The sequence below is a fragment of the Thermobia domestica genome, chromosome 17 (genome assembly GCF_964235325.1).
Source record: "Thermobia domestica chromosome 17, izTheDome1.hap1.1, whole genome shotgun sequence".
In the NCBI taxonomy this organism is placed as follows: domain Eukaryota; kingdom Metazoa; phylum Arthropoda; class Insecta; order Zygentoma; family Lepismatidae; genus Thermobia; species Thermobia domestica.
The window spans coordinates 132,634,651-132,647,673 of record NC_137470.1 but is presented as its reverse complement, the minus strand read 5'-3'; the positions used below and the strand labels follow the sequence as shown (position 1 = coordinate 132,647,673).

At 38.6% G+C, this 13,023-nt stretch overlaps 1 protein-coding gene across 1 annotated transcript in view; it reads right to left on the bottom strand.

The window, feature by feature from the left end:
• Window positions 1-11,675: 11,675 nt before the first annotated feature.
• Window positions 11,676-13,023, bottom strand: part of LOC145674182 (condensin-2 complex subunit G2-like) — a 112,887-nt gene continuing 111,539 nt past the window's right edge. Inside the window, exon 9 of the mRNA XM_081744016.1 lies at window positions 11,676-11,894. Within this exon, the coding sequence (XP_081600142.1) occupies window positions 11,676-11,894 (219 nt within the window). The remainder of the gene's footprint in view (window positions 11,895-13,023) is intronic.

The following is a 13,023-nucleotide window of genomic DNA, read 5'->3' as shown; positions in this document are numbered from 1 at the left end:
GTAGCTCAAATAAAATATTCAATAAGAATGGTCTTGATTGGAAGCTCGGACCATTCACGTAAAAGTAACTTACATTAACCATTCACCTAACAGACAATAACGCACAGGGCTTGGCACTACTTTATCAGATGGTTCTATCAAATGTAACTTAATTAAAACAATAGTAACAAATTTTAAAGCTTTAAAAAGTGTCCTGAAGAAGAGGAAGTTCATTTTGCACATTGTAACTAAGTTACAAGAGGTTTACATCCTATCTGAGCGGCGCATCCACCGAGTCAAATTTGGAATATCCCCTTAAGGTAGCTTTCCGATCATTTTTTCCCCAATTCTAAATCTGTGTATAAAAATCATCCCTCTCTGTCTCCATACTTGAATCCCTCTCTCTCTCTCTCTCTCAATGTCACCCCGGAAGTCATATGACTTGAGATCAAACCTTCGACTCTTGAAACCAAATGTAAGCTCTTTAGCAATGTGCTATCGTAGCTCTATAGGTTTGTTGTTAAAACCAGTGTCTTTTAGACTTTATTCGGGGGGGGGGGGGGGAAGGAGGAGATTCTCCGGCGACATAACTTGTTCACTTTTTATTAGTGTATTACTATACATTTGATCAAAGAATAGGTATTTATGAAGCTCAAGAGAGGGGGAATTACACCCTCCTGTCCTGCCCAAATGACGCCCCTAAAACATTTGCTTGCACTTACTGAAAAGAAATTCAATGAATCATTGAATAAAACTCGTTTCTGTCCGTAGATATTTTAGAGCTCTTGGCAATTTCCATAGATTTCTTAGGGAGCATCTTACTAGCTTGCACTCTTTAAAGTAAGAAAAGAATGAAACTAAAGATATTTATGAAGCTCTGGGAAGATTGTGTGACTTTCCTTTAATTTAGGCTCAAAAAAATTTTCAGAACAAACGAATGGAAAAGACTGTTTTAAAGCTATAACGTTGTAAACTTGATTCCTGTTTCTTTTTCAGCTGAATGGAAAGATTGTACTACGTCACACACACTGCTTTAGAAAGGAGAGGTGGAGGACGGGGAGGAGTTGGAATAAATACTAGAAGCAACTAATCGATTGATACATGTATTACGGGAATGCATAAGAAAACTGGGCAAGAGTTTGTTATTCATTTGGACTTAGCATTTTTGTAACAAATTATATGCCGCGGACTGTACAATCAACATACACTGTAAAATAGAATATATATATTATTACTTGTCATTATACCTACTCCTTTACACATACATTACTTTTAGCCGTGGATACACACGAAAAAAAATATGATTTCGATGGTTGTCCTGAATTAAAACACGCAATTGTAAGGTACACTTGCATGTAACACTTCCCAAGTGTAACACTCCAATTTTGATAAAATTTGACAAATAGATACTACACATAAAATACGTGTTTTTTAATTTTCTGTGGAAAAGCGGCTGTAGGGGGCAAGAGCCCCCACCCAAAATTTTGAATGTTCACTGCTAATAGGCAAACAAGTAGACCGAAGTGAACGAAATTTTGCATAGATATTGTAGACGTAAAATGAGGTAATACATGTTTCGTATTTTCCTGGAAAAAAAGAAATAGGTGGGTGAGGCGCAGACCCTTCCAATTCTTTACGAAATATTAAACATTCTAATAAGTATACGTCCGAAGTGCCTAAATTACATGGAGAATTGCAACGAAACTGTGTTAAGAGACAATACAAAAAGGTATGCGAACACGTGGTTTTAGTTTGTGCAGAAAAACTTTGTGAAAGCCAAGGTGCCCTCCGAACAAAAAAAATACCGCAGAAGCGCAGGAAGGAGTGGACCGAAGCAAATGAAATTGTGCGTAGATATTGTATATGTAAAACAAGGCAATATGTGTTCCGCAAGTAGCTAGAGGGCGTAATGTTCAGTCTTTGAACTTCAACTTTTGACGGTAAAAGCACGACACACTCGAAATTCACTGTATTGATTCCTACTTTTAGATCGCCTATCGAGTGGCACTATTTTTACAGTGCCACTCAATACTGTAAAAGTTTACTATTTTTACAGTAGCTGTTTCCTACCTATAGCGTATTTTATACTATTTCGGGGGTACCTTTAACCCTTAGTACATTGTTTTTCCACAAATAAAAACACGTGTTGATTTATTTTTTGTTTACTGTTGCTGTGCCAAATTTAAACAGATCGGTTAGGGACACTTTGGAAACACGAACTGTTTTATTTTACATATACAATATCTACACACAATTTCATTCACTTCGGTCCATTCCTTCCTGCGCTTCTACCTTAATATTTACTTTTATGTAGGGGCCTTGGTCCCAACACTGTTCTTCCGGACAAACTAAAAACACGTGTTTGCTTATTTTCGGCGTATTGCCTCTACACAAAGTTTCGTTGCAATTCTCCATATCCTTTAGGCACTTCTAACGTATAGTTATTCGCACGTGTGATATTTCGAAATCAAAGGTTTGGAATGGTCTTTGCCCCACCAACCTGTTTTTTTCACGAAAATTCGAAACACGTATTCCCACATTTTACGTTTACAGTATCTGTGCACAATCTCATTCATTTTGTTCCACTTCTTCTTGCCTTTTGGGCGTCAATTTTCAAAGCTTTAGGTGGGGTCTTTTGCTCCTAAAAGCGTTTTTCCGCAGAAGAAAAAGCAAAACACGTATTCGTTTGTTTTTTGCGTATTGTCCATACACAAAGTTTCATTGCAATTCTTCATGTTCTTTAGACACATATGACATACTGTTATTAGCATTTTTGATATTTCGTGATCAAAGGTTTAAGGAGTCCGTGACCCGCCCAACCGTTTTTCCAGGAAAATACGAAACAGGTATTCTCTCATTTTACGTCTACAATATCTGTGCACAATTTCATTCACTTCGGTCCAATTCTTCTTGCCTTTCGTGAGTCGACTTTCAAAATTTTGGGTGGGGGGCTTTTGCCCTCTAAAACAGTTTTCCCGCAGAAAATAAAAAAACAAGTATTCGTTTATTTCATTATCAAAATTGAAGTGTTACACTTGGGAAGTGTTACATGTTAGCTTCACGTAACCTCTATCTACTAAGTATATTCAACTGTACGGACCAGCGCTTCATGGTTATTGAAATGCGAGGTCTCATCTAAGTTCTATAAACCATTATTATGCATTATAATAGTGAGTAAGCTTCCATATTATATTTATAAAACACGTATACCTTTAGACAGCAAAACTTCGAAAAACTGAAGTACTTCTTTGGAAACCTTTACGTTTGATTTTTCAACTGCCATCATGTCGCCTGTAAAGACACAAATGACCTTCAGATATTTGCAGGCGAGGGGAACTGGTGCTTCTTTTGGCATTCTTCCTTGGCTTTCTGGCAAAGTAGATGCTAGGACCCTGGAAATATATACTATTAGCAGCCTTAAATCACAAAGAAAGTAATACATGAGTTCAGTCTATTTTAATTAACAAATATCCTTATCTTAACCCTTTCCTCTTCAAGTACGGACAAAACCGAATGTAAAGGTAAAGCCAGGTATACTCATGTCAGAACATGAATTCCGCATATAAATGTAGCAAAATGTAGCATATGTTTTGCACATTTTAGGGTTACTGAAAACTTACTTGTTGTAGTTGTTTAATACTTACCTGGAGGAAGGTTGAAAGACTACTACTACAAGTTCTTTCTTTAAGTTCTGTGTTTTGAATGAAGTATACAGAGAATAAATTGCTGATCTGATGATGATTTGGTGATGAGCAAGAAAAGAATGATATTAAGAAATCTTTACGGACTCAAGGTATGAAAAACTCGGGAGAACAGGAACCAAGTGGTTCAACTCGCTGCACAAAAAACGTGGGGTGCGTGTTCCTGGATTCTGGCTAAAAAGTCATTATTTTACTGATCTTCCAACAGGTTCGAACACTGGAAATATAAGAATTATAACCGCAAACTCGTCTTCGAGGTTGGTACGACCGGTCATGGGTTCGATTCCTGATGGAGGCACTCGGTCAAAAAAGTGTAAAAGCTTTTTCAGGCCAGCCATCCTGAATGAGATTTTCCTAGGTTTCCCTAATCCACACCAGGCAAATGCCGGGGTGGTACCTAACATATAGGTTTAGGCTCTTCCTTCCTTCCCCAATCCTTTCTTCCTTACCTTTCCTCGGATAGTGTGATCACCGAGGGACGTCATCCCTCATACGTAACGGGCTAACATGGCCATAGACGCTGAAAGCAAAGAAATCTAATTCCTAATCTTATTCGTCTTCGCAGTGTCTTTTAACATCTCGTTTTTCTTTCGTATTAACAAATAATGAAATTATAGCATTTTAAGTAAACCAATGCACGGAGTGACCACGAACTCAAGTAAGAAACTGGTATCCTTCTCTTTATCGGAAGTTTTAAATTACCAAGGAAAGGATTCATGCGATGAACTTCGAGGAAACAAATCAGCGTACTATTATTCCTGGATTTCATTGCTATTACGTTTAGATCAAACTTCATTGCTTGCTACGAATTGTATTCACTATGCCTATGAATTATTGACACCTGAACAAACACGAACTTAAAGATACTTAGTCAGCGAACGTCAGTAGAGTAGAAATGTCCAAATTCGAGGGGCCCAGCTCTCTGACTTATTAATTGAACTCAAGCTAGATTTATTTTGAGCGCCTCGCCTTCCCTCTAAGTGATAGCCAGCACAGAGTACGAGAGAATGTGTGTCTTTATTGAAGATAGCAAACAAAGCTCGAGCTAGTTCAAGTCTGGGATAGGTGAGATGATTTTGAGTTTAACGTCCCATTCATCAGCAAGGCTACGTGAGACGTGGACCAACTGGTTAACGCGGAATCCGAATGGCATGAGCTCCCGCTGGAGGTCGAACCTGGGTCTTCCACGCTAAAGGCGTGTACGCTAACCGCTTAGCCACGAAAGAATTCTAAGTCTGGAATAGCGTGAGGTTTATTGCGATTAGTAAGTGCAATCGTCATTGAGGATTGTGAGCCTGGGATAGCGTGAGCTTAATTGCGATTAGAAAGTGTAATCGTCATTGAGGATTGTGAGTCTGAGGTGGTGCGAACTTCGTTGCGATTAGTAAGTACAATCGTGAATTTGAGCCCGTCCAAATCCGAGTGTGCCTTATTTTTTAAATACTATACGTGGTGTCTACCTGCAATGTGGCAACTCATACAAAACAGCATGCAAGTAGTGCGGATCAAATGTTCAATTGCTACACTCACCGATCGTCATTATTGTCGTACAATGCTCCTCCTTCAAGTGCGTCTTTACAGAAGTTCAGTCGGTCATAACTACTTTATTGATGATAATGCGTGACCACATAGAACAACGATAATATGGAACTCCTGGAACGTGATGATATGCGGAAAATTCACTGGCTTGCCTGTTCCTCTGACCTGAGTCTTATAGAGCACATATGGTATGCTATAGAGTAACGTTTAGCATAATATCCAAACAAAACGAGGGTTATCCTCAGTTGTCAATAGCACTGGTGTAAAAATGTAATACTTTACCACAACAGATCAATACGAACCTTGTCAGCAGCATGGGAGCACGATTAAAAGCGTGCATAGCTCTTTATGCTGATGACACATCCCTCTAATGACCATTTTATGCCTTATGTAATATCAGAAGACATCATAAGTCACAGTAACTTCAGCTTAAGTTATTATTTCTGTTTAGAAGAGTAATATTTATTGTTCTGATCGTGTAGTGGCAAGGCGGTTCAGTAGTAGAGCAATTATTTCTGGTGTGTGGGGTCCTTGGTTCGATCTCCGGGAAAGTAAGTTTGTGGTGGATAACATCGTGTCCATGGGTTTTCTCGGGATACTCCCGTTTCCTTCCACGTTCTAATTCAACTGATTCTTCCATCATCATTCACTTCCCTTAATCATCCGCCTCTCTTATCCTAAAGGGCATAACGTGGGACGTTAAACTGGAAGATTCCATTTCATTTCTTCTAATCGTGTGTCTCTTCCTGTTATTTCCTGTGCCAAACAATACATAGATATGCTACAGTATAAATTTCACCAACCTATGCTACTCGGGAGTGATACAACATGCAAAATATACTTTCATCTAAATTTTGCACACCAGTTTCTTTACTTTGTGTGTAACTATAATAGTGTGCAACATTAATTATATATACAGTTCATAAAGTCCTTTGCTACCCGTAAAACTCGGAAATGGTGAAATATATGTCAAAACGAGAAAACACACATTTCATAATTTCAAAAGTACCACTTATTGAGGGAAAGTTGCCCCAGGGTCCCTCGGAGGGTCCCAGACAGGGTCCAACTCAAAATTGTCAAATGGCAAGGGCATTAAGTAGTATATCATTTGAAAGCTACTTGCAAAAGAAACACGATGGAATAAGTTTCGAGTCTATAGTAAACCTGTATAAAATGGCGGCAGGTCAAAATGTTAATACAGTTTGCATTGAAAAGTCTTTGGCCACCCCTAGAAATCTGAAATGGCTCAACAGTAGTGTGGGCCGAAAAAACTTTTTTTTTTTTTGAATTTCGATTGGCCGGGTTACGGAAAAGTTGCCTCGTGTTAGTGGTAGTCAACACACAAAATTTGGATTTTTTGGTCAATTCCTTCCTTTGCCTTATCGGACTTGAATATTTTTATAGCTGCAGCTAGCAACCCGCACGATACTTCGAAGAAAATTGTGCTCCACAGCCATTTTTGTTTTAATTTTCGATTGGTCGGGTGGTGGAAAAGTTGCCTCAAGTCAGTGGTAGTCTACACAGAAAATTTGGATTTTTTGGCCATCCCCTTCCTTTGCCTCATGGAACTTGAATATTTTATAGCTTCAGCTATGCAACCGGCACGACGCTATGATGAAAATTGTGCTGCACAGCTATAACCTTTCGTTCTTTTTCACACTGAAGCGCTCTGAAGCCGAAAATAAAACGCAAGATAAAAGTGAGATGCAATATCTTTCCTATGTGGTTAAAAATTATAATTAATTACACGAAGAAATTGTATTGATGTTTTCAAGACATATTACATTTGATAGTCCTGCTGGGAGTTCAATTTTTGCATTTTTTCTTCGAGACTAATTTTGCCATAATAAAGCCTTCTCTTCGATCCGCTCCACACACTAATGTCGACGCTTCTGTAACTAGTTTTATCATCCTCTTCTCCGCTTGCGTATGGCACAAGAAACATCTAATGTCCTCAGAAGCTGTAGCCATCGTTATAATATTTTCTTCTATCTGGCTCGAAGAAAATTATCTTGTTAATTCTGGCTTGGTGATGTCCGTTGAGAAACAATCGATCATCTATGATATTTACTTGCGTTAGTTTACTTTCGGAACAAATTCACGTAGACTTGATCTCTTTCTTTGTCGATTCATTTTTTTATTCTTCTCCCTTCTAAAACTTGGACGTTCTGGTTCCTGTCGGTGATCATTGTCAACAAGTTTTCCGGGTGGACAAAGTAAGCGCTGCAGCTAATCACAATATACAGGATTATTCTTAATTCCTCTGGAAGAAAGGATTCAGATCGAGCGAGTAGCCACAAGTATCGCGTCCCATCGGTAAAGCGAGAGAAGAATTTCGCTTTATTTCAAACCAAACTTGTGTAAATACTTTACTGACATACTGTGCTAGCCAACAAAATGCTTCTTAGGGATCTTCGGTGTAAGTATATAATGGAGAATGCGAGAAGCTGTCATGAACCATCGGGACATGACAATTGTCCAGGCTTTTCCTTCAGAAGGTCTGGCGGACACAAAGCTTCTGAAACGGCTCTACAAATGTCCAAAAGGTATTGCTGATCATTACTCAAATCTTTTAACACTATCTTGTCAGGTCAGGCCAGCTCTTCTTGGTGGGTTCTGGGGAGTTTCGGAGTGTATGTGACAAGACGAGCTAAGAGATACAAGGGAAGGTTTATCAACAATTTTTCATGACCTATATTCATAATGTGTTTTGAAAACACCAATACAATTTCTTCGTCTATTTGATTATAATTTTTAACCACATAGGAACAATATCGTATCTCACAATTTTCTTCGTAGCGTCGTGAGGTTGCATACCTGTAGCTATAAAATATTTAAGTTCCATGAGGCAAAGAAGGGGATGACCAAAACAATCCAAATTTCCTGTGTAGACTACCACCAACACGAGGGAACTTTTCCACCACCCGGCCAATTGAAAATTAAAACAAAAATGGCTGTGGAGCACAATTTTCTTTGTAGTATCGTGCGGGTTGCATAGCTGCAGCTATAAAAATATTCAAGTCCGATGAGGCAAAGGAAGAATTTGACCAAAAAAATCCAAATTTTGTGGGTTGACTACCATTAACACAAGGCAACTTTTCCGCTACCCGGACAATCGAAATTCTAAAAAAAAAAAGTTTTTTTTTCGGCCCACCCTACTCAACATTTATCAGAACTGAAAAACACATATATATGCCATCATTTGGAAGCACCACGTATTGAGGGAACAAAGTTGTCCCAGGGTCCCTCGGAGGGTCTAAGTCGGGGTCGAACTCAAAATTTTCAAATGGCAAGGGGGTCAATAAATATATCTTTGAAAGCTATTTTCAATGGAAAGGCGATAGAATAAGTTTCGATGCTCTATAGTAAACCTGTACAAAATGGAGGCAGCTCAAAATGTTAATACAGCTTGCATTGATAAGTCTTTGGCCAACCCTAGAAATCTGAAATGGCTCAACAGATATCAAAACTCAATAAATAAATAAATAAATAAACACGTATTTCTTCATTTCAAAAACACCACGTATTGGGGAAAAGAAAGTTGCACCAGTGTTCCTTATAGGGACCCAGACGGGGTTCAACGCAAAAGTTGTAAATGGCCGTTTGAAAGCAATTGTTAAAAGAAGGAAGATGAAACAAGTCTTGTGGGTATACTAACCCTGTGTGAAATGGCGACGGACTGAAAATGTTAACACAGCCTTGTAAATCAAATTGTAGTAATACTAATAATACTACTACTACTTGTAATAGGAATATTAGTAATAGCGTCAGAAGTAGTAGTAGGCACACTTCTATTTGAAAGAGTATTGTCTCAATTAGTAAGGCAGACATGACACCCAGTTAATTAAACCTTTAAATAGATGTGACTGTTCACATATCTCTCAGTTCACCCAATCCCTGTTCTTTCAGACACGATTTGCATAGCCGTTCCGAACTTGTATCATCTTCATTCTTTTACCAATAACCTTCAAACAATATGGTACTTGACCCTTTTCTTAGTCGCAAATTTTAAGTTGGACACCACCCGGGAACCTGTGGTATTTTGGGACAAATATTTGCACATCGAAAATCTGTACTTTACAAATAAGGAAACACACCTTTTAGCGTTTTGACATCTAATGTTTTACCAATTCGGATAATTTGGAATATTTTAATCATCCTGCCATTTACGCAGGGTTGGTATTGAAACATAGGACCTGTTCCACTTTCCTTCTTTTAACAATAGCTTTCAAACATTATACTACTTGACCCCCCTTGCCATTTTGAAATTTTGAGTTAGGCCCCGTCTGGGACCTCCGAGGGACCCTGGAGTAACTTTGTTTCTCTCAGTACTTGGTACTTTTGGAATGATGAAATACGTATTTTTCAGTTTTGATATCTATTGAGCCATTTCAGATTTCTAGAGGTGATCAAAGACTTTTCAATGCAAACTGTGTTAACAATTTGACTTGCCGCCATTTTGTACAGGTTTACTATAGAGCATCGAAACTTGTTCCATCTTCCTTCTTTTAAAGATAACTTTTAAACGATATACTACTTGACCCCCTTGCCATTTGAAAATTTTGAGTTGGACCCCGTCTGAGACCTTTCGAGGACCGTGGCGCAACTTTGTTTCCCTCAATACGTGGTACTTTTAAAATGATGAAATACGTGTTTCCTCGTTTTGACATATATTACCCATTTCAGAGTCTTAGGGGTGGCAAAGTACTTGATGGACATCTTGTATGCATATATAGGGTATCCCACTCGTAAGAGTCCCTGGGAAAAGTGTTATAAAAGTCTTAATAAAAGTAGGTATGAAATCAAATTTGTATATGACATACCTTTATGGTTGAGAAATGAAGATACATTTAAGGAGGTGTTGGAAGTGACTTCTCCCCACCTGTATTCACAGTTCAACACGGCGTTGCATGTTCGTGAATGTTGCTGTCAGAGTTTTGGACGTGACTGCCTGGATTTCACGGTTATTATTCTCACGTAACTCGTCGATGGTGCGTGGTTTGTTCTTGTACACATTACATTTAAGATGACCCCACAGAAAAAAAGGTCAGGCGTAAAGTCATGTGACCTTGGAGTCATAATCCCTTGGAAATTACTCTCTCAGGAAAAAATGATTGCACCACAGCCATACTTGCTTTAGACTTTTGGCACGTTGCTCCATCTTGCTGGCACCAGCCAAGTGTCAGTTCCTCCTCATCCAACTAGTTCACAAATTCATGGAACAATACCTGGTTCACTTTACCAGTAACATCAGTGTAAAAAAAACGGCCTGATGACGCACTGCTGTGTTAATGCATAAAACACGTCTACGTCTTGCGAATGAAGGGTTCTTTAACGACTGCATATGATTGTTACTACTCCATAAACATACGTTTTGTGAGTTTGCATTCCCTGACATGTCTTAAAGAAACCACTTATCCAGTACTGTTCCACAAGAAACACGCGCTCTTCCACAGAATTACAATACACGAACAGTAAGCCAGGCTACGCTGAAATACGAAACACACACACAGCTTTCGGAATCTTATTGTTGTTACATTTCATAGATTTACAATGTTGCCACCTCGACGAGTTATATGAGAACATCCGTCGTGAAATCTAGGTGGTCACGCCCATATACAAATTTGGTTTCATACTTACTTTTATTAAGATTTTTATAACTGTTTTCCCGGTGCCTTTTACGAGTGGGACACGCTGTATATAGTTCATAGCGAACTTCAAGCTCAAGGAAATGACATGCTAAATTACTAACCTTGTTCCCCAAAGAAGGAGCTCAGAGCATTTGTTCAATGCATTAAATGGAAGCAAATCCATCTGCCTGTGTAGAAAAATGGTCAATTTGATGAACACGAACAGACTTCTTTCTAAGAATTCATCTGAGTAGAAACTATTTAGAAAAGGTTCTCTCCATGCTAATCTTCTTTCAATAAGACTCTGAAAAAATAATTTAAAAAAAATACATAATCATTATAATTTAGTATGTAGGTTTTGCTCTCTATTTGTGATTTTGTAAAGTTTAAACTTCCGGAAAGTATTTATAGATTAAACTAAATGCATCTATGGAAGGTGACCATAAATACTAATCAGACTATGATGGCATTGCAGCATCCACTCAACGTCGGGATAACAATTGAGGAGCGAACTCTAGTCTTGAGGACAGGGTCTGGTCAGAGGAAAGATGGGTGATCATTCGTAACCACCAGATGATATTCACATTGTGACATCTACCCAGCGTCGTGAGACCAATTGGGGAGCTGTTTGATAAAAAGAGATAGCGAACTCTAGACTTGAGGACAGGGTCTGGTTAGAGGAAAGATGGGTGATCATTCGTAACCAGCAGATGATATTTGCATTCGCGTCCCCCAGAATCGTCAGGCCAATTGGGGAGCTGCTTGATAGAAAGAGGTAGCGAACTCTGGTCTAGAGTACAGGGTCTTGTCAGAAGAAAGATGGTGATCATTCGTAACCACCAGTTACAGTGAATTTGCGACGTCTACTCAACGTCGTGAGGCCGATTGGGAAGCTACTTGAACGAAAGAAGCACAGCAAACTCCGATCTAAAAAGCCAGCGTTAATGCCAAGGGTAACTGATATGTAGACAACACAACACATCCCATCAAAGGCAGAATACCATAACCTCACTGATAGGCTCTGGCCCCCAGAAGATTGTTGCGTCTGGAGTTCAGTTTAGTTTAGTTTAATTACGTCTATGACTTGTGGAACCCTAGGGTCATCGACGAAATCTTGCCAGTGTACTTTATCCTATCCCTATCCAATGCTATCGAGGCTGTTATAATTTTTACGACAAAATGTCTAATGTCATATTTTCCCCATTTTAAGGTAATTTTAAGTAAAATAAACTTCCCAAGTTAGTGTTTTTAAGCGTTTTTTTTTTGCGTTTTTCACTTTTTCCTGTTTTATTATGCATAAAAATGGTCAATGCTAACTACAATATGGGTTTCTGACAAGAGCAGATTCTCTTGTATAAAATGTTATACCGACCTCATGTTATAGATACAGTATATACGTATACATTTTTCGTAACCAATCATTTTCTTTTATTAAGCAAATAAAAGAAGAAGAATTGCCCGTGGAAGAGAAGTAGGTAAGAGTGTCAGTAGCACGCAAGGAAACAGCAAGATAAATTGTGCGAGAAATTAAAGGAGAATTACATGCGTATATACAGCGTGTTACAACACAACACCGACAACGTTTGTGAGGTGATTCCTCACACCAAAATAAGACAAAAACTACCGACCAACCAGGGTGCACAAATGCTTTCTTTCGGAGTTATAGGCTGCCGAAAACGTGAAAAAATGAACTTTAAAAGGTCCATAGCTCCAAAACTATGGAAACTACCGTGGTCGGGTCAAGACTTCACTTAGGAACTGATATGTGCTCTAACCAAAAATACATGTTTCAGAATCCTAAGGTACACACGCAACAATTTTTGTACAGGGAGTTTGGTTACGGGCATGTAATCTGAAGTATTCACTAACTACTTCTATAAAAATTGTTCCGGAAGTACTACAGAATTCTGAAGCATATATTTTTGGATAGATCACATATTAGTTCCTTAGTAAAGTCTTGACCCGACTACGGTAGATCCCATAGTTTTGGAGCTATGGAACTTTAAATTTTATTTTTTCACGTTTTGGGCAGCCTATAACTCCGAAAGGAAGCATTTGTGCACCCAGGTTGGTCTATACTTTTTGTCTTATCTTGCTGTCAGGAATCACCTCCTAAGCGTTGTCGGTGTAGTTTTGAAACACCCTGTATATGAATATGTCTTCCAATAATACAA